Source organism: Lepidochelys kempii, chromosome 21 (assembly GCF_965140285.1).
Source record: "Lepidochelys kempii isolate rLepKem1 chromosome 21, rLepKem1.hap1, whole genome shotgun sequence".
NCBI lineage: Eukaryota > Metazoa > Chordata > Testudines > Cheloniidae > Lepidochelys > Lepidochelys kempii.
Window position 1 is genome coordinate 6,308,125 of NC_136400.1, and position 25,455 is coordinate 6,333,579.

The 25,455-nt window shown below is 44.9% G+C and overlaps 1 protein-coding gene across 1 annotated transcript; it reads left to right on the forward strand.

Moving 5' to 3' along the window:
- The first annotated feature begins 17,403 nt into the window (after positions 1 to 17,403).
- On the forward strand, positions 17,404 to 25,455 carry CTSE (cathepsin E). Its single transcript, XM_073319588.2, has 7 exons — positions 17,404 to 17,521; positions 20,173 to 20,291; positions 21,082 to 21,281; positions 21,646 to 21,768; positions 23,154 to 23,295; positions 24,412 to 24,510; positions 25,038 to 25,455. The coding sequence occupies exons 1-7, from the start codon at positions 17,404 to 17,406 to the stop codon at positions 25,200 to 25,202; spliced, it is 966 nt and encodes a 321-aa protein (XP_073175689.2). The 3' UTR covers positions 25,203 to 25,455.

Here is a 25,455-nt window from a genome sequence, read left to right on the forward strand (position 1 = left end):
AGCTGCAATCATACTTCGTGATCTCAGGAGAGACATACGCTGTGAATAATGCCACCAGGGAGAGAACTGAGCTCTTTAAAGCCCTTTTACACTGGCAGAACCTTGTTAAGGGTCCTTAATGCAACAAGAATCAGGCCCAAGGTGCAGGGCAACAGAGAATCAGGCCCCACAGGTTGCAAATTTCTCCTAAAATGCTTCCTCCTGATGGGCAGAAATAGCAATGAAGAGACTATGGTGATGAGACTGGTATGAGACCCTAAACAGACAGGCTGATCAGCTCTTTGTCCTGTTGTAGACTGGATTGAAGGTATAGCCATTATTTAGCTGTCAGCTGAACAATCTTACCACTGGAGATAGTCATCATGACTCACAGATGCATAGATATTAAGGTCAGAAGGGATCATTATGATCATCTAGTCTGACCTCCTGCACAACGCAGGCCACAGAATCTCACCCACCCACTCCTGCGATAAACCTCTCACCTATGTCTGAGCTATTGAAGTCCTCAAATCATGGTTTAAGACATTTAATATCATGACACTGCCCCTACGCCCATACAACTCTGTGGCATTCTCTAGGTGTCCCATCATCATTACAGGAAATGTTCTATTTTCCCTGCTTTCTCGAATGGCTGTTCAGCCCTGGTGCTCATTGCTGGTATTCCCCTGACAGCCCATGAGGTTGAGACACTGTATTACTTCATGTCTCCACCACAGCTTCTCCACTGCATTGTGCTCGGGGTCATAGGGACACCGCATTGTGACCAATTGTCTCACTTCTCCACTCGGCTCCTGGGCTCCTGCCAGCCTACAGAAACCTGCTGGCTTTTAAATAACAAAGTTCATAATCATCCTGAGTGTATCTGTAGCCCTCCATTGCAGGTTCTCAAAGCACTTTAAAGCATTCAGTAAGTCCCACAACGCCCTGTGAGGCAGGGCAGTAGTATTATACCCATTTTACAGATGCAGAAACAGAGGCACAGAGAGGTGAAGGGCCATATCCTGAAAGGTGAGTTCCTTCGGCTCCTATAGCTGCTCAGCAGCTTGTGAGGGGCATGCAGCACTTGGCAAGATCAGGCCCTGAGTCACTTGGACAGTGTATGGAGGCCAGAAAGAACCCAGATATCCTGACTTCTAGTCTTCTCCATTAGCTTCTCTTCCCATCTACTCAAGCTATATCGTGCTCATGATGGTAGTATCTGAATCATCCTTTGCTTGTGTATAAGGAAGGAAACTACAGCTGCTCAAAGACTAGCTTTGTCTCCACTAATTACAGTTCATTAGGGCATCAAGGATGTTTAATCCCTCTATTTAATTAATGAATTTACAAAACAACTGACTTTGTGCCACCATGCTGTTCAATCCTGTTTCAAAAAACCATGTACTTCTTTGCAAATAATAACGTTAATTAATATCCTTAAATACCTAGAAAATTCATTAATGGCAGCAAAGATTTGCTGGCCTGGCACTAGTGTGGGATCTGAGTTCAAGTCACAGGGCTAGTAACCTGCCTCCCTCCCCTTCAGTCTTTTTGGAACCCTGTTCACCTCTGGTGTGATAAGAGACTAGATTGCCAAGCTCTCTGGGGCAAGGACTCTTTTTTTTAAACAAATGTCGACCCTCAAGGGGGACTCTAAGACATTTCCATTTTAAGTCAAGGAGATAAACAAAGTTGATCCTTAAGACTTAGAGGCCTCCCCCTATTCCATATAACACATGGGAATGACTGCATATAAGCCCTGAAAAGCAAATATATTCTGAGTCAATGCTCCCCATTCTGTCTAATCATTTCAGCATGCAGATTTCCAGATGAAGGATGGTGTTTTCTCTATCTCCTTTTCTCCGACCCAAATTCCCTTTCATTTCAGCAGCTGGATTCAGTACTGCCACAAGGTTCCTTAAGAGGTTAAGCAAGTTGCTTACAGTGCCTGTGTGTCACATTCAGAACACAGAACAGTGATTTGAATGGGTTCTGTAACCAAACAGCTTGGTAATTATTCCACGAAATATTGCTTCTTCCAAAAATGACACATGCTCCCCATTACAGACACGCTCTGTAATTATTTCAAACAAGCTGTTTGGGACCAGATTCCACACTCCAGTATATGGTATAAATTTAGAGAAACCACTCAAGTCAGTAGAATTACTCGAGATTTGTGCAGGAGTAGCTAACGTCAGAATCTGGCCCTTTGAATCTAGAGTTTACTTGGAGCAGAATGGAACTTAGCTTCAGAATGGAACATACTTAGTCCAGGGAACTTACCCTTACTAAAAAAAAGTAAAAGAAAAAGAAAGAAAACTCATACAACCATTTACATAGAGCTATCGCTGTCTTCCTCAGAAATATGCGCATAACGGACAATGGACTAGATTTTCATATGAGCTCAGCACTCATTTAGGTACCTAACTGAGAGCCAGATTTTCAAAACAACTCAGCCTTTTGGGTGCTGAGGTCTTTTGGAAATCCGGCCCCAGTTGTGGGTGCTAAGCACTTGAAAATCTGATTCCAAACTCTTTTGAAAATCTGTCTAATCCATTCAAACTCTCAAGCTCAATACCTTTTCTTGTTGTTAATACTAGGTGTTTGCTAACTACACAGTGATCTCATTTTATAATGATATATTTGTTGGATACATTCCAGCAATTTGCTGGACGCTTTTTGAAACTATGTACTTCTTAAAGTGTGATTCTGCTCTGGAATGTGACAGTAAAAGGCATCATACGTTCTCTATGAAATGTGCTCAGTAAGCAAAAAGAAAAAAAGACTTGCTTTCGGAACTGCCCGCCCCTGCAGACTTTCAGGCTGTGAGAGTTGAGCTGGGCTCTTTCCATTTCACACATCATCACCAGAAATCAACATTCTGCTCCCCAAATGCAACCCTCCGGGAAACGTACATGAGCCTGTTCAATGTTCTTGCACATGTGTAACTGATTGGAACTCAGGCTATGTCTGCATTGGGGAGTCTAGCCACTTGCATAGGTGTGCCAAGCGCAAACTTCTAGTGTAGGCAGAGTAGACACCTCAACCCATGATTTGTACTCATGCAGCTCTCCTCTACTTGAAAACGGGATATGCTGCATCAATACAAATTGCAATTTACAGCAGCTTTACCTGCCTACACCCATGGCTGTAACCAGGTCAAATCCCTGATGCAGACGGTCTGTGAGTGAACAGACCCGATGACTGTGAGCAAGATGGAACTGAACTCACAGCTCATTGTCCTGGAGCTGCGTTGGTTCTGCACAGCGAACAGGAGTAAAAGGGCACAACAAAAACTCATTCGATGGAAAGAGTCCCACTGATTTCAGGCCTTAAAGCAGTAAAAACGTAGGGTCAGATTCCCTCCACTCCCACAGAAGTTAATTGGCCTAGCTCCATTAGAGTCCATTAACAGTAGTGGAGGATCCGGCTCTTATTTTTTGATGCACTAAGATCAGCCGATATGGACTGAATACACTCGTGAGAAGCAGAATGCTGGAGTACAAAGGTGTCTTTTATTGCACAGTCACATCTCCAAATGAAGCTACACTTTAAATGTATGAAAACTGATTTATCTGGGGGGGGGGGTGGGAAATGGCCTCTGCAGTCAATTTAGCCTAAATTACTGTGCCAAATTTCAACAGTGTATGACTTCTATTAATTGAGCTTTTTCAACACAAAAGAGTCATTTGGACACCAATGCTAAATTTGGGAATTTTTAAGAATTTTATATATAAAAATGAGTACTTAATCAAGAAAATTACTTGAAAAATTCAACTAGCCTCTGAAGAGGAATTGACCCCAACTTGCTGTGAAAATAACAGTATTTAAATTATTTAACAGAAGGTGTTTTAGTCCTGCTTTAAATGAAAATCAGAACACAAAGGAGCTACAATTGGTGCCTCCATAAGTGAAAATGTAACTGCACAACTGTCCCGACATTAATGAAGAACACATTTTTTTGAAAAGGCTCCGCAGCCGTAAGGTCTCCAGTCTTCCGAATGCTTCATGATTTGTAAGCAGTTTAGCAAATGAAAATGATGTCTGAAAAGTAAAGAAAAAACCCTCTTCAGCAAATTCCAGCCAGACACAATCTGAATCAGTCAGTACATGAAAACTCTCAGAGACAGGGTTAATAGTCGCCACGTTGCGAGATCTTAAACTATAGGATGCTAAGTCAAAGAAAGAGTACCGACATTTTTATCAAGAAAAAAGGTTACTGAAAATGAATAAAATAAAATACACAGACCCAACGTGGATTACATGTGTATTTCATCTGTATAATACATATTTAAATCGACACACAAGGCATTTCTTATATAAAACGGAATAAACTAAAATATATTCATATATATGGTTTACATCAGGTTAATATAGGACAATAAATATATAATTTGTATATTATTTACATAGGCTGAGATTTTCAAACCAGTTAGGCACCCATATCCCATTGAAATTCAACAGGATTTGGGCACCTAACTTCTTTGCCTACCTTATTAGCAACACAGATTCATAAGTGCCAATTCTGAAAATACTAGTACATATGTCTAGCATTACTATGATGAGCGTCCTGTTGTCTTTAATGGGATTATTCACGTTAGTAAAGATAAGTACATGCATAAATGTTTGCAGGATTGGGGCCATAGATTGTAAATCCAGCAGGGACCATTATGAACATTTAGTCTGACCTTCTGCCTCGCACAGGCAACAGATTTCATCCACTGATGTATCGTGATACCATATCACATATAATTTTTTCATGGGTCATCCCTCTGATAACTGCAGTATACTCACAATATTGCACATACAGTATCTGTTTGTGCTATACGTTTTAGAGAACAAGTGACAGTTGAAAATATATATTAGGATTGGTCAAAGACAGAAAAGGTGAAATTATTTCCCCCACATTTATTTTATCAGAATTCAACATTTTGGTAAAAATTTTCATCAAAATGTTGAAATTTGAAACACACCCTATTACATATATGTCGACAAAAATATATTCTCCGTATATGTTTGTTCCATTCAGGACTGACACTGCCAAACTAGTGTGCAAGGCATTTAACTCATGACTTCAACTAAAAAACAGGGCTGGCTACATTGAAGTCAATGGTGAAGCAATCATTGAGTTCAGTGGGACCAGGATTTCACCCCATAATTTTAAAGAAATCTGTAAGGAAACACGCTTAAACAGCTGAAGTCATCAACTTCTCCTGCCCCAATGATCCATGCCAGCTCCTGAAGTCCTCACTCAGTTTCATCAAAGGATCTCAAAGCACTTTTAGAAACATTAGTCACTTAATCCTCATAAAAAAAAGAAAAGGAGGACTTGTGGTCCCTTAGAGACTAACAAATTTATTTGACCATAAGCTTTCGTGAGCTACAGCTCACTTCATCAGATGTCCACTGAATGCATCTGATGAAGTGAGCTGTAGCTCACAAAAGCTTATGCTCAAATAAATTGGTTAGTCTCTAAAGTGCAACAAGTCCTCCTGTTCTTTTTGCAGATACAGACTAACATGGCTGCTACTCTTAATCCTCATAAACACTGTTGATGCTACACACTAGTTTCAAATAATTCCATGAACATTTACCAAATATTTGAGTCATAAGTATGGGAGGAGGCTTCCTAATTCACACTTCCCTAACCTGCAAACACAGTAAGTATCACCCAGTATTCAGTGATCCAACCCTACTACTCAGTAAAGATTTAGCCACACCACGCTGTTGGTAGAACTCTAGAGCTTTTTGAATATTATTTATCAGATTCACCAAATAATGCTGGTTATAATCTAATAAGTTTTTCAGCTAAAATTGTAGTACCTAACCATTTTCATTGTTGGGTCAACACTATTCAGTGAATCCATTATTTATGAAAAACAATAGAACTAATCGATAAATCAGAGTAGCCATCAGCTCTCCCTGATAAGATTCATTAATTCCCAATATTGCATATTTATACTGAGAGGCATCATAAGTAACTCAAATTTTCCTGTGGTTGTCGTATAAATGAACAAAGTGATGGAATATTTGGATTCATTTTATATTCTGTTCGTTTATTCCCTTGCTACCTCCGAAAGCTCAGCAATCCACAGTGCGTCTCCCGATCATTTGTGTGACATGCTGACCAAACTTAAGTTATCTTTTGTTTTTTAACCTAGTGATAAAAGATCAACAAAAATATAAGCCAGACAAATATGTCCACATCAATTAATTATGAATGGTTTGATAAGGTCATCAGAGCATTTTGGATTCAGAATTATTCAGGCCAGGTTTCTTAAGGCATCACTGGTCAATGGCGAGCATCTGTGGTCTGATTCAGTAATGCATTTAGGTCCTAGTTCAACAAAGCCCTCAGCTCTAAGCACACACGTTCATCCCTATTCAGTAAAGCATTTAAGCACTTGGGGTTGGATTTGGGAACTTATGTTCTTAAATCGCATAGGCCCAGATCCTCAAAAGTATTTACGGTCCTAATTCCCACTTATTTCAATGAGAGCTAGGCACCTAAATATCTTTCTGGATCTTTTAAAAAATCCCACCCTTAATTCCCATTGAAGTCAATGGGATTTAGGCACATATTTAAAGTTAAGTGTGTGCTTATGTGCTTTGCTGAATCAAAGCCACATATATCCAGACCGAAGCATTGAAAAGTGGATGTTGGAGTAATAGCAGTTCCGCCTAAAGAGCTGAAGCTAATAAAATTCCTGCCTAAAAATTAAGGTGAAATTGCATTTGTTGGCACTTAACAGCAGTTTGAGAGTGTTCTAGAGTTTAAGAGTTAAACAAAATCTCCAAATGTTAGCAGGCCAGGAAATACAAAATTAAAGCTGCACTTCTCCATCAAGAGGAATATGGTAAAGTAAGTTCTCTCTCTCCTCTCCCCTCCCCCCCGTTTCTGTTTCTTGGCTACAAAGGGCCAAAACAAAAATTAGAAGAATTTGATAACTGTGTTTCAGAGCTTTAATTTCAGGATGTCATCATTCAAGATCCCCTTGTTTGGTTCACTCTAAATTTTTCAGGAAAAATTCTACCTCAGCACCCAATTTAACCCATAAGTTTTGAGATTGATATGAAGGGTTTTGTGTTGTTTTACATTTTAGAGAGTCATCAAAATCAGGCTTGCCAAGTGCAACTTGAATAAAATTTGAATTAAATCCCCTGAATCTGCTCACATTTCCACTGGGGTAAATCAGGAATAGCTCAGTGGAAATCAGACTTATGTTGGTATAAAACTAGCATGAGATCAGAATCAGATCCCATCAGAATAGATTTTTCTTGTAGGATTTTCAGTTTATAAATTTATGCTCGCAACATTTGTAGTTGTGGCTATTATGTTTTGGCCACACTGATTTTTCAGCTGCTCTGGCATTTACTGAAATAATGTTGTTCAGTTGTTTTAGATCTGATCTGTTGGCCCTTTTTTGAATATCAGTGCCTGGTGTGGGAAACTTGCAGATTATAGGTCAAATTTCAAAACATGCCTCAGTCTAGGTTCCATTTCTCCGCACATAAATTTGCACATATAATTATTTTTGTGAATTTGTGAATGCAAATGACTGAATTTATGTGCACAAAATCCATTTGAACTTGATCTTCATGTGCCCATGGGACTTGACCATTTTTGTGCAAAAGTGATAGGATACAAACATTTGCAATCACAGGTCTGCACATGCAGAAATAGAGGGCATGTCTTGGATATGTGGTCCGGCGTGTGCTGAAAACAACTATATTTATCATAATATTTTGTACTTCTTTGGAGTTTTTCATCTGTGGAGCTCACTGTGCTTTACAGCTCAAATACAGGGAGTGCAGAACAAACCTATGAAGTAAATTCTGCCATGTTTACTGTGGGGGATCTGAACAGAATGCAACTCACTTACATTAATTCTAATGACAGGTTTCAGAGTAGCAGCCATGTTAGTCTGTATTTGCAAAAAGAAAAGGAGTACTTGTGGCACCTTAGAGACTAACCAATTTATTTGAGCATAAGCTTTCGTGAGCTACAGCTCACTTATGCTCAAATAAATTGGTTAGTCTCTAAGGTGCCACAAGTACTCCTATTAATTCTAATGTAGGAGCGATGCATGTCATAAAAGGAGACAATAATAAGAGGAGACTAACTATGTAAATATGTACTATTATGGTAGCATATAAGCGACCCAATCAGCATAAGGACCCCATTTTGCTAGGCACTGCGCATAAACAGAATACAAGCCAGTCTCTTCCCCAAAGAGCTTCCTGTCTAATTAGCCAAGATGGAAAAACAAAATAGACCAAAAATTGACAAGTAAAATGTCAAAGGTGCAAGCCTTTAGATACATTTAAAAAATAAACTATCCCTAAATCCCTCTACCCTATTGGGCACTGGAGAAATGCACCCAGCTTTGTGGCATTCCTCATCAGTTATTGCCATGCTACAATATAGGTATCTGGAAAACAAGTTATAAACCAGGTAAAGGATAATAATTAAACTGCTTTAGTAATTTAATTGGAATGATCTTGGCATCAAGAAAAAAAACTACTTCAATCACATGTGGAGGCTTATTTGATCATTGCCGTTTTTATACTGCACTCACTGCTGCTTAACGAGATGGCTATTCTATGCTAAAGAAGCATCCGTTGTTTTGGAAGAGTTCATCAGCTCCACCATGGGAGCACAGAACTGTCGCTCCTGCAAAGCGGCTTATTCTCAAAGAACAGGCTTTAATTACACTGACTGGTATTTTAAAATGAACGCTGTAGATTTTCATACAGTGTATCTATGCTAATTGCACATTCACTTTTTTAATCTGTTTAGAGACTGTAAAATACTGAAAATATTTTTCCTTGTCGCCGTTCCCTTTGCATCAATTCCCCATTAGTTAGTCTAAGCCTGCAGTTCTGACAGGGACAGAGCTCCCACTGCTCTGTGTCTTTTACACCATAGTCATTTACACCAGTACCTGTGCAAAGTGCGGGGTAAGATGCCACCACATCAGAATGGTAGCAGTTTACACCCACTGGCGTGGATGGCTTCTCCACAGAGAACTGGGCATTTTTTTCTGTGTAAAGAATGCATCATGTTTACCTGACCCCAGAGCCAGCAGTAGCAGCCGCAGCATTGCAGGGGAATCCATTGACATCGGAAAGGTCATGCAAACCATATTCGTGCAGAAGACTCTCACTCGGGCTGTTTGTTATCTCCACAGCTCTTTCTCATGCCCCCTTTTCCTGCAGAGCCTCCACGCTTCCTCTGCATTCGGGCTCCGGGGAGGCACAAGCACAAGCTGAAACTGCCGTTTGAAAGCAGCAATGGGAAGGGGCTCCGTCTGCAGTACCCCCGAAGGGAGCAGCAGCTGGAAAGAAAGCTCTTTCGTCCACCTGTCGCATCCTGTCTGACATGTATTTTGAGAGCTCTCTGGGAGACGGGCTGTCTTTTTTGTCACTTGTCTGCACAACAACCTAGTACAGTGGGACCCTGATGCTTGATCGGGCTTCCTGCAAGTTTCTGTAATATAAACTACTAATTAGGTGTGGGCTTGTTATCTCCTGGAGACAGGCACAAGCTATGCAATGTGGACCCAGATTGCAAATACACCCAAAATATTGAGGTGTCTAGATCCAGGGTTTGGGTTTGGCTGCATTACAAAGACAGCTGTGAAATTCACACACGGGTTATGTCTACACAGCACACCATTGGGCAGCGGCATGTAGGGTATGTGTAGCTACAAGCCACAGTCAAAAGTGGGTTGCGTCCACACTGAGGTGTGTAGCTACACAAGTCAGTGAAAGGCTCTGGCATGGGAGAGGCAGTGGGGAAAGGCTCTGGAGCTGCTGGAGTCCTTCCCTGTGGCAGGGAAAGGCCCAGGCAGCAGGGAGGCAGAGGGGCACTATCCTGCTAAAAATAGCTTGTGGACATGGAAGGCACTTCTTGGACGTGTAGAGAGCCATGTACCAAAAAGGTACAGGTATGTGTTTACTCCACTCACCTAAGCAGTGCCTCACCACCTGCTATTTATACCCGTGCTAGGGGGCGTGCAGTGTATGTATGCTACACGCCACCATAAGGAGTGTACGGTGTAGACATATCCACAGGCTCAGAGTTCAAATCAGGGTTTAGGCTAACATCCATGTTCACTTTTACATTTACACGTCTACCCCTGTGCCGACATACAGAGAATATCAGTTGTTACAGCATCTAGCTACCTTCGAATGGTAGCAGCTCATGCCTTTAGCCCCGGTGCAATCCCTGGTGTGCCATCAGACTCCACTGGAAAATTTTCCTAATGTTAATATGTTGTCCTACTGAGTTTCACAATCACTAGTACAGAATGACTCACAACGGTTCTTTACTTTCCATGGCCTCCGGAGAAGCACCTAGGCCTGGTCAAACTAGACCACTTATCCATATAGTCCACTATCCCATGCCCACCAGTGCCAGTTGCATCAGAGGGAGCTGTAAATCCTCATAATATGGTGCAATGCAATAAACGGTGTGGGAGGAGAATTTCTCCCTGTCCCCAGGCGGTGATCACACAGCAAAAGCATCTAGACTACATATCAATCAACACCAGGAGAGATGAAAAGCAACAGGAGCCAAAAGCTGCTTTGTTCCCCTCCGTAGACTGTTTTTCTCCAACTATCAGCCTAATTCAAGGAAGTCCAGTGGTCTGTGTTACACAGGGTGGGTCAGGCATGATGATCCCAATGGCGCCTTTGGGCCTTGAACTCTATGAATCTATAAATCTATACCTCTTCCCAGGACACATCACAGGCTTGGCACAAATTCCCACTTCCTGGGAGGCAGCACAAAGTGGAGAGTGGGAAGGGATCACTTGGGAGAGGGGATGAGTGCAGAAAGAAGGGGTAGAGGTCTGAGATGTACGCAAGGGGAGAGCCTTGTAGTGACACAGTGGGGAGGATGAGGAGCCTGAACGTAACGGGGAACTGAAAAGTTGCAGATACAATGAGACGTGGTCGCCAGCGAGGACTGGGACCTTCAGCACCAAAAGCAAAGGCTCTTTGACTTGAAGCTAAAAGAGCACCTGTTCGCTGTGAGCAAATTACAGGCAATTAGAGTTGGCTACTAGATGGAAACAAATTCACCTACAAGATGATTTATTACCTAAGAACCCAGGTATCGTAACTGTTCCTTGCTCCAACCAGTCCCTTGCTACTACCATCAGACCTCACTGTCTCGCTTGCAATTGAATAAAGAACCCCAGTTGATGCATCATAGAATCCAGGCAGGAGGGAAACCCAGCCACTAGTAAGTATGTCCCAGAACTTCAGAGTGACGGGGCTGGACTGCGCATAATGGAGAGAGACTAAATCTTTTCCTCCAAAACAAGTACAGTGTAGAGTTAAGTTGATCACAGAGCAATTGCTGAACTGTAGGGGCTCGGTTACTAAATCAAGCCAATTTCAGAAAAATAAAGTTGTTTATTCTGTAGCGATAATTTCTGGGAGAGTCAAGTGGCTTGTGCAAATCATTTATTCCTGCGTTCGGATGTTCCCCCCTTTCTATTCAGTATGGATGAGTCATCAGCTAGTTCAATACAGTGCCGTGGTCCCTTTCTCCAGGACAGTCAGATCACCCTCAAGTTGGGTGTAATTACAGCAATGCTTTCTCTGTTCCCCCCAGGGCAATCCAGGGTGCCGTCCCGCCTCTGCCCGGCGTTCCTATGCTATGGCGTACGGCTGTTACTGGACCACACACTTGACTGCCCCTCCTTCCCACGCCAGAAACCTGGCTCCAGCTTTTCCACACCTCAGCCTCCTGCCGCATAAAATGGACTTTAGGGCTGGTGCCGCTCCACTGTGCAAAGTGCCTCTGATGCCTGCTTACCCGGCCTGGGAAGATCACCCCTGCGCAGGAGAGCCCTTGGGGGCATAGAACCACCGGGGAGGCTGTTGGGCCACCGTCTGTGTTGTTCCTGCAGCCAGGTTAGGGGCCATGTCTGGGGAAAAGAGAATGTGGCAGCATTCCCCTGTACCCTCGTGATTCTGGGGCACTTGGGTCTGTTGGCAGCCAGTGTAACTGGGTCTGATTTCTAGCACGTTTCATCTGACCATCGATTTTCCCTCCCCCTTTCCACTCGCCTTCAGAGGACACTGAAACAAACAAAAACGGCTGTGCTCAGAGGATTGTCTCCCAATAGACTGTACAGGTACATTAATTTCCTCCAGCAATGCACCAGTGCCTTTGAGAATAAGGAAAGGCATTCTCTCCCCTCTGTGGGTTAATTGCCAGGCATAGCTAGCCAATGGGACATAATACATTGGTGCTGGTCTGTGTGTATATAAATCTCCTCACTGTATTTTCCACTTTATGCATCCAATGAAGTGAGCTGCAGCTCACGAAAGCTTATGCTCAAATAAATTGGTTAGTCTCTAAGGTGCCACAAGTCCTCCTTTTCTTTTTGTGAGTACAGACTAACACGGCTGCTACTCTGAAAACTGTCCCAGCGCTCTTGAGCAACACTTTTACATACACAAGCCTGAGCATGGGTATAGGACACCACTGGTGTCACTGAAGTTTGCTGAGCAAAACAATCAAAGCCATATGGGATGCAATACAGCCCAGCAGACCACAGCTTTACTTTGCATAGTGGCCTGCATGCAAACTGCATCACAAGGGGCTTTGAGTTCAATGCTACAGGACAGTAGGTGATAAATGACTGCCAGACAGCCACTTCTTCAGTTTCATGACCCTCACCTCCCAAGCTACAGCTCACAGGTCAGGACATAAAGCACCAGAACACAAAGCACAGGAAATGTCGGTGACAGAGCTGGTCAACCAACCAACCAAAAAAAAAGTAAAACACTTTTCCCCAAAAATGGCTTTTTTATTTAAAAAAATTCTCATGGGACAAAATTATTTTCTGCTGAAATGTTCTGGTATTTTGACAAAAAACAAACAAATATTTTCCAGTTTTGTTTTTTTCCATTTTGCCACTGGAGAAGGGGGCATGGGAAAAGGAAAGGGGGGGAAGGGGAGAGGAAAGGGTTCCGAGAGGATGAAAAAAGAGAACATTTTTCTTTTGAGGGGAGGGGAAACTTTTTTCACAAAAAATAATCAGTATTTCTTGGCAAGTAATTTCCCCATCTGCTCTGAAGGTGGCAGGCCTGTCCTATTGCTGTACTTTGTATACTGACAGGTTTCAGAGTAACAGCTGTGTTAGTCTGTATTCACAAAAAGAAAAGGAGTACTTGTGGCACCTTAGAGACTAACCAATTTATTTGAGCATGAGCTTTCGTGAGCTACAGCTCACCCTGAAGTGGGGAAGGGTGGAAGTAACTGACTCTGTGAGGAATCCCCATCAGCATTTCAGGCCAGATGACTGCAGATCTACAGGAAAGGGGGATGGTTCGGTGTGAGACAAGCTCTCATCAAGGATAAGAAGGGGGATGGTTTCCCTTCTGGGAAAATTGAGACAGACATCTTCTCTACTGCCAGAAATGTATGAGTGAAAATCTAGAGCAGGGAGGGGAGTTTCCACCAGGTCATTTAATTCCCTGCCTCAGACACTGCCTCGTCGGAGCTGGCAGAGACATCTGTGGGTGGTGATGGAGAAGGGAAAGTGGGGAGAAAACAGGCAAATGAAGAAAACAACAGCTGGAGGGTGCACTGGGGGCCTGCACTTAACCTCAGGGGGGGTGTGGGGTTAAGGAGTGGAACCCCCAGCAAGCAATTTATGGCCAGTATGGGAGCAAATCCCACTGTCATTGTTTGTCTGACAGAGCACCTCGAGACTCCAGCTGAGCTCAGGGCCCAGTGCGCTCAGTGCTGTATATACATATAGTGAGAAACGACCCCTGCCTTGAATATCTAACAGTTGAATAGATAAAGGCTGGGAAAGGAAGGATTACTATCCCCATTTTACAGATGAGGGGACTGAAGCACAGAGAGATTCAGAGCAACATCTTCTGTCCTACCACAGGACTGTGCTACCTTTCCGACACTGATGGAAGGGTTCCAGGGAAACCCCATAAGTCCAGGCTGGGGGAGATTCCCCTGCTCGCGGGCAAAACTCTCCCATCTCAGAGAACAATCTGGCTCTGTGTGTTTCAGTTCTTGTCGCCAGAACTGAGTGTGTGCATAGTGATTCATTTCTCTCGCAAAGGTTCTGTGTTGACGTTCAGATGAGCCTTATCGCAGGGCTCTTATCCTTTGGGGTTGGGTTGTTCCAGCTGCTATAAGGGCAAAACTTTTGTTCAGTTTTCACAAGTTAGAGAGAGTGGCTGAGTGAGTGTGAGAGCAGAGCCTCCGGTATGAATCGGCTGATCCTTTGGATGCTTTGCCTTTGGCTGGCCAATGGGTTGCAAAGGTAAGCAGGCTTCCTTGGCCTTTCCTCACTTTTCTGGGCACCCAGGCGACGGCAGCTCTAGGGTCAGGGCTTGCAGTGAGGCTCATTCCCGAGGACTTGTGAATTTTGGCAACGGTGAACGTTAAAACAAACAGCAGCCAGAACCGTGTGCCCAGGCTTTAAACAGCACCCGACACCACACTGCTGGGTGGGGAGTGGTAGGCAGGCTGGGGTAACATGATGCTCATGAAACTGAGGGGGAGAGCACCAGTCAGACCCAGCTTTGTAGGGACCAAGCAGGGTTTCCATTCCGGTCAGAATATCTCCTCAATGGCTGGTGAGATGACTCCAGTGGATGGAGACAGAGGCTGGGGACCTGACTCAGAGGAGATGGTGGGTTAATATGAATTACCTGTTGGTAAATGGGTGTAAGAGAGTCTAAATGGATGTAATTCACTCCTGAAGGGGCCAGCAAAGAAGGATGGACCAACTGCCAGGAGCAGGAACCAGGCATAAACTCTACTACAGTGTTTTAACATTGACTTACCTGCTTCCAACTCCTCAGCTTGGAAGCGATAACAATTTAGACTCCTTCACCCTCACTTACCTCTGCCTAAATTACAACTCACCTCCACGCTTGGTTCTAAGATTCCGGACTGCTGGGGTCTATTGCTGGCTCTACCTGTGAATCGCCCCCGGGGCAAGTCCGTTCACCCCCTTGTATCTCTGATATAAAGCCGAGATAACACCACCTCCTGGAAGGGCAGGGTTGAGAGTTTATACTGATGAGCATTTTAAAACACACTTTGGGGTTCTCAACTGAGCACTGCCCGGGAAGTGAAAAGAATCATTATTAGGTCACAGCCGTTAGCGTCAGTGGGCAAAATGGATCTGGATTTCTCAACACTAACAGCCAATCTCTGTGCTTATCTACTCCCCATGCAAACTCACTGGAGTCAAAGGGACAAACCTTGGTGCCACTGAAACCCTCCGAGCAAAGGACTAATTTACTATTTGTATTGTGATCACACTTAGGAGCCTCAGTGCTCTCAAAACAGCTGCTCGATGTGCAGCAGCAGTCAAAAAAGCTACCAGAACATTGGGGATCATTAGGAAAGGGATAGATAAGAAGATAGAAAATGTCGTAATGCCACTATATAAATCCATGGCACACCTGCACCTTTAATACTGCGTGGAGTTCAAGTTGCCCCCATATCAAAAAAAGATATATTAGAACTGGAAAAAATACAGAGAAGGGCAACAGAAATTATTAGAGTATGAAACAGCTTCCAAACGAGGAGAAATTAGAAAGACTGCGACTATTGAGCTGAGAAAAGAGATGACGAGGAGGGGAACTGATAGAGATCTGTAAAGTCATGTCTGGGATAGAGAAAGTAAATAGGGGAGTGTTATTTACCCGTTCACATAACACATAAACCAGGAGTCACCCAATGAAGTTAATAGGCAGCACGTTTAAAACAAACATAAGGAAGCATTTGTTCATACAATGCACAGGAACTCGTTGCCAGGGGATATTGTGAAGGCCAAAAGTATAACTGGGTTTAAAAAAGAATTAGGTAAGTTCACAGAGGATAGGTCCATCAGTGGCTATTAGCCAGAATGGTCAGGGATGCAACCCCATGCTCTGGGTGTCCATAAGCCGCTGACTGCCAGAAGCTGGGACTGGATGACAGTACATGGACCACTTGATAATTGCCCTGGTCTATTCATTCCCTCTGAAACATCTGGCACCCTCCACTATTGGAAGACAGGATACTGGGCTACATGGACCATTGGTGTGACACAGTATGGCCATTCTTATGTAATGTCATAGACCAGGACCCCACTGTACTGGGTGCAGAACAAAAAACAAAAAAAAGGTCCCTTCCCCCAAGGCTTACAATCAAAGTAAATACCACACACCAGTACATGTGTGCCTTCTATCAAATGCCATGCACTGGGTAGATGAGCCAATTCACAGTGTACTTCTGCAAGCCTTCTTTTAATTCGGGTTCCCTAGTTCCTGTTGCTCAGGACCATGGTTACTGGGTGAATGCTTTCTTTCCCCAGGGTGCCCCTGAGGAGACACAAATCCCTGCGGAAAATCCTGAGGGAGCATGGGCAGCTGTCCAAATTCTGGAAGGCCCAGAAGCTGGACATGATCCAGTACAGGGAGGACTGCTCCGCCGTCCCAGAAACTAATGAGCCACTCATCAACTACCTGGATGTAAGTTATGCAGCAAGGGGTGGGGAGGGGGGGTGAGGCAGCATAGGGGCACTGCTTTGCAGAAATCACAGAAAAGTCATGCAGGAAGCAGAGAGAGTGCATTATTTTACATGAACAGCCTTGAATGCCCTACATCCTGACCCTTGAGCTCAGCTCCTGTTAAACAGAGTGTGAGCAAAGCCAACAATAATGTGCCATAGTTATCTGTCTGCCCGACTTTTTACTGGTCTTTTGTCCTGTGGGTATGTGATTTGTGAATGTAATGTTGATCCCATACAAAGGGCTCCATTCAGTGTATATCACACACACACACACAAATCCCACTTTTCTCCTACTCTTGTGGACATGAAGCTAGGGACAGTAGCCTAGAGCCAAGAACCAAAATCCCCTCCAAAACTAAAATACAATCACACAAGCAGAGCAGGGCCCAAGCCAGAAGGTTTAGACCCAGAGACCAACTTTCCCAGTAGTTGGGGGTTTTCCCAGACCTGAGGTCTTTGTCTGGCCTGTTATAGTGTCAGTGGTTGTGACATTTGGTTCAAAGCATTCCCAAAGTTCAGGGCATGTTTGGATCTTTATGGGGATTCTGCTTAAGCCTGTTCCTGCTCCTACTGATGCCCGTGGGAGCTGGGCCACCGAGATTGACTGGAGCAGGACGGAGTCCACAATCATTGTGCATTTTCATTCTGGATTTGTTAACATTTTTCCAGGCTCTAGCTGTATCTGGCTCCCACTTTCCCCCTAGCATCATGCTGCAGCAACCTCCACATGGTGTCAGCCATTCCAGAAACAAACTCAGCCCATTGCAAACATCCATCCCATAGTTATTCCCCTAGAGCTTGGCTCTCTTGTGGTTTCCCAGGGTGCCTATGCCTAATAATGGCTGTTGCTTTGCTGTTTGGCTAGATGGAGTATTTTGGACAGATTTCTATTGGGACCCCTCCTCAGAATTTCACAGTGTTATTCGATACTGGCTCCTCCAATCTCTGGGTTCCATCAATCTATTGTGTCAGCAAAGCCTGTGGTAAGTAGCGATTCCTCAGCTGCATGTTGCTCCTGGACATTGGCTGGTGCAGAGTAGAGAGGCTGGGCCTGATTCTCCACTCAAAGTAAATCAAGAGAAAAATCAAGTAAAATCCATGGAGTTAAAACAGTGTAAATGAGGCGGGGGGGGGGGCGCAGAGGAGAGGGCAATCAGCCTTGGAGGTGCTTAGAGAAATCCCCCTCTTCATGGTCACCTTACTAGCTTCGCTGAACCACTGCTTTCCAAATGCAGGCAAAATTAAATATGCTCCAAAAGAGCACAAAGTGAATGCACCAGCATGGAACCCAGACCATCTGCACTGAAATCAACCAATAGGAAAAAGGGATGTAACAAAAACGGAAACCCTTTGTCATGCACACTGTGTGTTAGGTCCTAAAAAAAAAAAAAATCTGTTTTGTTACAAGGCCATTGCATATAATAGCAGCGGTACCAGGCAGCAGTACTGGAAACTACAGGGTAATCGAGACTGCAGCCTTAGTTCTGGGCAGCAGTCCCAGGAATTCAGCTTAATAGTACACGTGGTGCTGGTTCTGGGCAGCTAGAGCAGTGATGTTTTCCGTGTAACAGGCTGGGGTGAAGGATCTGGGCCAGTGGTGCTGCAGCTTTGAGGAGTGGGTTGATCAGTAGGCAGGCTCCTAAGGAGTCAGATCATTGCACAACACGTGTGTATTGTGCCTCAGAATTTCTGTCCTTGCCGGAAGCCGGATGAGGGGGCGATAGATTATTGGGACATGGATTAGTTAATGTATAATTCCTTAGCAGCCAGGGACAGGTCAAAGGAGCCTCAAAGGGTTGTGTCGTTGTGTGTGTGTTGGGGGGGTGTCTGTCCATTTTGTCTAATTATAGACGTTGGCTCCACTCCCGGTTAAGACTCTCTGGTGGGCCTGGGATATTCACAACTGATCTTGCGCAAGTGGCCACTCTGATTCTGAGTGTCCAGCCATAAGGGGGTGTCAGGCTGGACACCCAAAAATGGAGGGACCCCAAATCAATGAACACTTTTCATAGTGTTGGCCCTAGTCATGACAACTCTGTGCAACATGAAACATTGAAAATATATTTATAAAGAACTGAGAATTGTGTGGAGAAATCACTTACTGGACTATGTGGAGACCAGGATTCCCTTTTACTCCAATCCAGTGCTTAGCGCAGGAAGGAGTTAGGGAGGGAGGAGGAATAGGTGACTTTATGCCACCTTTGTACTCATTGTGGCCCATGATATAAATTAGAGCAGCCGAAGGGCTGCTGTAATCTATACTCTGCTTCCAAAAGCTCCCTCCCACCTGAGGGCTAAGGGAAGCCAAGAATACCCAAGGAGTGCAGCTATTCTCTGTCTAAGCTTCCCACACTGGGGGTGGGACAGGAAGAGGAGCTGGCTCAGTGCTGTTCTGGTAGCAATACACCACTACCTGGGGGTATTCACCCCGGCCTGCTTCTACCCTCTTTCTACTATTTCTTTATGATCTCAGAGTGGAAGAGAGAATCAGGCCTAGGATTTAAGTAGGTTAGTCACTTTCCCTCTCTTTGTGTCTCAATTTCCCCAGCTGTAAAATGGGATAATAATACTGACTTCCCTATCTCACAGGAGTGTTGTGAGGATAAATTAGTTGTCTATTGCACAAAGTGATTTGAAAACTTAAAGTGCTATCAAGTTCTTGCAATAATATGTTTATTTGCAGCACTTTTCCAGCCATTAGATGACTCCATATCTAGCATAGAGTTCCAGATGGGTAGTGGTGCTTGGTAAACACAGAACACAATGCTGGAACTCAAGTTCTGTGGAAACCTGTTTCCTTAGGTCTACAAGTTGCAGCTGTTTTCTTTAATAAACCTCTCCTCTTTAAGACAAACCGTAACTGGACACATGACCGTGCTAAGAATTATTATTCTTTGTAATACAGAAAATACAACTCTAAATGCTCACATTTTGCTGGAGCTCTCATTTACAAGTTAACCTGACCGTGCCATTGCATGAGTAATTTCAATTGCCTTGTTTTTTTGTTCTGTGTTTGGACAGCACCTAGCACAAGGGGGTCCTAGTTCACAGCTAGAGCTCCTAGGTCAGAGGTGGGTAAACTACGGCCCGCAGGACCATCCTGCCCAGCCTCTGAGCTCCTGGCCTGGAGGCTAGCCCCCGGCTCCTCCCCCATTGTCCCCCCTCCTCCGCAGCCACGCCGCCATGTGGGCAGTGCTCTGGGCAACGGGGCTGCGCGCTCCTGCAGGGCAGCGTGTCTGGCTCCGGCGCAGCTCCCAGACTTGCTTCTCTGAGCGGCATGCTAAGGGGGCTAGGACCGGGGGTTTTGATAAGGGGCTGGGGGTCCTGGGGGGCAGTCAGGGAGCAGGGGGGTTGGATAGAGGGTGGGTTCCCGGGGGGGGGGCGGTTAGGGGCAGGGGGTCCTGGGGGGGGTCAGGGAACAAGGAGCTGGGCGGGGGGGCAGGAAGTGAGAGGGGGTGGATAGGGGGCAGGGGCCAGGCTGTTTGGGGAGGCACAGCCTTCCCTACCTGGCCCTCCATACTGTTTTGCACCCCGATGTGGCCCTCGGGCCAAAAAGTTTGCCCACCCCTGTCCTCAGTGCTACAGTAATACAAGCAACAAATAGTAATAAAGGTGGCATCTTGTTTTACTACAGCTGCGCATTCCAGATTTCACCCATCAGATTCCAGCACCTACAGTAAAGTTGGGACTCCTTTCTCGATTCAATATGGGACTGGTAGTTTGTCGGGAATCATCGGATCAGATCAAGTCACTGTGAGCAGAGTCTGGTTTTCTTTAGAAAACTTAAAAAGGTTCTTCTCCCCTTTTCTCTCCTGTCCATGGCACTGTGACTGCAGGGCATTATTTTGTCACCAGGGGCATGTGAGCCCATCTCCCATTGTTCTTTCCTGGTAGGGCACCATGACTCCAGAACCTTTCCTGGCTCAACTCCCAAGCAAGTCAGTGGGAATGGAGGGCAATCTGCACTTCGAGGGAGGGGCTCAGAACATTGCAGGACTGGGTCCTCGGAGCATGCCTGTTGTAAATGAGTGGATTCCTCACCCCACTCCTGACAGCACACACACATTTACAACTGATACAACTAAACCCCACTCATCTCACTCAACCACACTCTCCCCAAGTGTGCCTTCATTCTTCATGAAAATAACAGAGACCTAAGGCAGGACTCCACTTACAAACATGAGCATTAGACCCTAACTCCTTTTTGAGTGGGCTGATTAAAATTTATACCTGCAGGAACTCCTGCCCTTCTCTTTAGTTTGCTGCAGAGTAAACTTTGAACTTTTATGTTCTTGCTTGGAGCCAATGAGACACACCTGGTCTAATTACCAAGATGAGTCAGCATAATAGCTCTGCACTTCACAACAAGATCCTACACCCTGAAAGTCTTCCTTTCCTGTTCTCTCCTATTATGACACCATGACCTGGCCTCCAGAAGACCAAATTCTTCCTATTCTTTCCTGCCGTGGCACAATACGTGGCCTGCTGCTGAGCCTTCTGATGAAAGGTCAGAAACAATAAGTAGCTTTTCTTTCCCCTCTAGGTTGAAGGCATCACTGTCAGCAACCAGCAGTTTGCAGAGAGCGTCAGCGAGCCAGGAAACACTTTTCTGGATTCTGAGTTTGATGGGATTCTTGGGCTGGCCTATCCATCACTGGCAGTGGATGGGGTTACCCCAGTGTTTGATAACATGATGGCACAAAATCTGGTGGATCTGCCAATATTCTCAGTCTACATGAACAGGTGTGAACACAATTCTGTACAAAATGGGCCACTGCCTGAGGGTCAGGCCTTGTACACAAGGGAATTGGGAACAGGCTGGGCCCCAAGAGGGGAATGGGTTTTTTACTTAGATTGTAAGATTTCTGGGGCAGAGACCGCCTTTTTGTTCTGTTTGTACACCTGGCACAATGGGGTCCTGGCCCATGACTGGGGCTCCCAGAAACTACCGCAATACAAAAAATAAACAACAACATTAAGTATTTTGGGGAGAAAACTAATGGATTTCAGGAGTTTAAAGAGCTATGTGCACAGTAATAGGATTATATAATGTGAAATGCTTCTGCTAATGAAAAACCTGGATGTATCCAAATCCTCTTTTCTCCAGGAAGCCGGATTCCTCTGTTGGGGGAGAGCTATTATTTGGTGGCTTTGATCCTTCTCATTTCAGCGGGACTCTGAACTGGGTGCCAGTCACTAAACAGGGATACTGGCAAATCCAATTAGACAAGTAAGTGTCTGTGTGGGGGTTCCCCACGATGGTGGCTGGGGTGGGGGTGGCACTGGGTAGGCACAGATTAGAGGTAAACTGTGTAACCATTAAACCCTGTCAATTCAGAACAGCAGCAATCCAAAGCCATTCATCCTCTAAGCTACAAGCACTCACCCAGGAGCTCAATGCCATGATCAATCAGTGAACAAAGGGATTCACTTCGGAAAAAGGATGCTCCCAAACCTCCTGCCTTCTCTGGCTCTTGAACAGAGACGAAGGATGGTCCTGTGCTTTGGACACTAGCCTGGGATGTGGAAGAGCCAGTTCCCAGCTCGGTCACACACTCCCTGTGTGACCTTGAGCAAATCATATTGTCTTCCATGCCCCAGGTCCCCATATATAAAGTGAAGGTAATAGTCCTTCCCTGCTTCCCAGGGGTGTTTGAGGTGCCCAGATACTACAGAGACTGGGGCAGGGGAGTGGTGTCACATGAGCATGTAACAGACAGAATTGCATCTTATGTTTTGAAAACCATGTCTGTATTAAACTAGGTTCCCCCCCCGTCTAGGGTCCGTTTTTAAAAAATGCTCAGGACCAGATTTCCACAGCATGCAGCCTCCAGCAGCCCCCAGGGTGACACTGGTGGGCAGATTTTCAATAGCGCTCTGCACCCAACATGCAGGCTCTTGCAAAAAACTGGCCCACATTGGGGGAATGAAAACAGAAATGTTCTCTCAAAAAATAGACTTAAATAGCCCAATATATGTACCTTGTTGATTCTTCATCTCTGCCTAGAAGCAATGTAATGTCTTAGGGTTTGTCCAGAGACGTAAACTAAAGAGAATGTAAAATATTTAAGGACAAGCCTCACTTATATTTTATGTACATGATTTAAAGTAGCTGAAATCTCCATCACTGGTCAGCAGCCACAAGAATCCAACTTTAATATAACCTGCAAGGCATACATGTAACACACTTGCAAAGGGTAATTTGTCCCCACCTAGTGGCGGGGCCAAACAGAGAAATAGCAGGCTACTAACTTCTATCAACGAAGGAAATTATTCCTTTGGCTGAAGTAATAGAGGCCTATGGTTTGATGCTGCAGGTCCTGAGTTCAGCTCCTGGTGATGACCAGTTTTTGTTTTATATACACGGAAAGCAATTCTGCTAATCAGTTAATTGTGCTCTTGTATCTGAGTGCCTCGCAGACACCAGAGTAACTATCAAGCAAAGCCTCAGTACTTACTGTCTAACCACATGCACTATCTTATCAGACTATCCCACTGAATCTGGAATGGTCACAGTTCTGATGTGTGCTCAGCCATGTGCTGGGTCGGAGGGGAGAGGAATGCATTGCCCATAGACCCTTTCTCCAATGCTTGTTCCATTTTCTTCTTCCCCAGCATACAGGTGGGTGGGACAGTTGCCTTCTGTGCAGAAGGATGCCAGGCGATAGTAGACACCGGGACCTCTCTAATCACCGGTCCTTCCAAAGAAATAAAAGAAATGCAAAATTATATTGGTGCGGTGCCCATGGATGGCGAGGTAAGCCAATGTGAGATGAGCGGATACCACATTTCCTGGATGCAGAAATTCTTGTCTCCCCATGCTAGATTTCCAACCAGGATATAACTCCTCAAACAAAATATTACAGGAATATTTGAAGTTTGGCATCTCTGCTGGAGACAATAAAGGCTCTAGGTTTCAAAAGGCCTGATCAGACCCACACAATGTGTCAGCAGACAGCCCTGGTAAAGAGATAAAGGCACTAGCTATTGAAACCCTGCCTTTACCATTATGCCACTGAATATCACGTGGTCATATCCTTGCTGCAAGTCCTAAGGCCTCAGAGACACACAGCTTTTCCTATAGGTCAGCCAGGGTCTCTGTATATAAACACTGCTGCCAAATTTCAATTAAAATCTAGATGTAGATATCCTTCCCTGTCCCCATAAAAGCTACAAATACTCATGCTGGCCTATTCCCTTTTGTGTAAGACAATTATTAATGTTGCAGGACTGCAGCACTTAGAGATTAACAATAAAGTGCCTACAAGGCCATGGGCTTATACAGGAGACAGCAGGGCTTAGAGAACAGAGTCCTGGGTTGAGTACCAAGTAACGTAGTTCTATCTTGAGGCTCCTTTGCTGGGCACGTCCCTTACCCTCTCTGGGTCTCATCTGTAAGGGGCATTGAGTGTTGTAACAGCTTCCCATCCAATGCAGAGTTATTCCCTGTTGTACATTTACCACCATCCAGCAACAACTTAGTACATTTTACATGAAATCAGCACTGTATGTTTTTTCCCAGGGTTTGGGGTTGTTGTTTTTTTCAGAAGGCTCCTTTTGATACAAGGCCCCTAACCCGTGACGTCCTCCTCCATTGAGGGTATAATCGACATACAGATAGCATCACTGATAGCTAGAGGAAAGCTGGCTTGGGCACGACTACATGAGCTGAAATCGCATCTCTGAGCTTCATGCCTACCCCTAACCCATACACCTGCCAGTAACAAGTCAAAGGACTAGCTCCCAGGGTCATCTGCTTGGGAAGGGGAGTGCTCTATTTACTAGGCTTCCTGGCCTTTGGGGTCAGCACGCCAGGTAAGCTGTCCCTGCAGCCTGGGCTTGGCCAATCTGTGTCATGTCTGTCACTTTGCAGTACACCGTGGAATGCAACAACCTGAACATGATGCCTGATGTTACCTTCACCATCAATGGGATCCCCTACACGCTCAGTCCCCAGGCCTACACCCTCATGGTATAAACTTCTTCTTCATTCTGAAACTGGCATGACAGCATGTGTGTCTGGTTTCTGTTGTAGGCTTATGTGCAATCCAGCCTTGAGATGCAGGCTGTGCTCAGTGAAGTCCCATTTTTAGCTCAGGCAGGAAGTTGGGAAGCACAAGAGAGCCTCCAGCCTCTGTTTAATGTTCACAAGATCATTCTGTAACAGTTCAGACTATGAAAAGAGCGATAGGGAGTGTGGTCTAATGGTTAGAGCAGGGTGGTGGGAGTCAGGACTCCTGGGTTCTGTTTCCAGCTTTGGGAGGAGGGTTGGAGCATTGGAGTGGGCACTGTATGTCCCAGAATCTATTCCCGGCATTGAGCTGGTGGGGGGTCGAGTGGTAATAGCAAAGCGATTGGGAGGCAGGAGTCTTAGAATCAGCTCTCAGAGGGGTGTGTGGTTTGAGTACTGGGCTGGTAGTTAGGAGTCCTGCATTTTCTTCCTGGCCTTTCTAGAAAGGTGGGAATTGTTCTCATATTCACAATTCCTCTTCCCCCTAGGATAATAGTGACGGCATGGCATTCTGCACCAGCGGCTTCCAGGGGCTGAACATGCAACCACCAGCTGGGCCGCTCTGGATTCTGGGTGATGTTTTCATTGGCCAGTTTTACTCTGTCTTTGACCGTGGAAATAACAGAATTGGGCTGGCACCAGTTGTCCCTTAAGGCAGTGTTCCCAAATGGTCAGAGAAAGGCAGTGGGAGTCAGTGTAGAGCTTGGTTCTATCCCTGGCTCTGCCACTGTGTGACTTTGGGCAAGTAACATCATGTGTCTTTGTGCCTCAAATTTCCCCACCTGTAAAAACAGGGATAATCATACTGACCTCTTTGTAAAATGCCTTGGGATCCTTGGCTGAAAAGCACTACAGAAATACAAAGTCTATCAGAGGGCATTTGTGTGACCAATACAAAAATGTCTT

Excerpts from the sequence above, each read along its gene's own strand:
- CTSE (XM_073319588.2), top strand. The coding sequence starts at position 17,404 with ATGGAGTATTTTGGACAGATTTCTATTGGGACCCCTCCTCAGAATTTC. Across the intron at positions 21,282-21,645 it reads TTCTCAGTCTACATGAACAG|GAAGCCGGATTCCTCTGTTG; the intron begins GTGTGAACACAA and ends TCTTTTCTCCAG. Across the intron at positions 24,511-25,037 it reads CCCAGGCCTACACCCTCATG|GATAATAGTGACGGCATGGC; the intron begins GTATAAACTTCT and ends TCTTCCCCCTAG.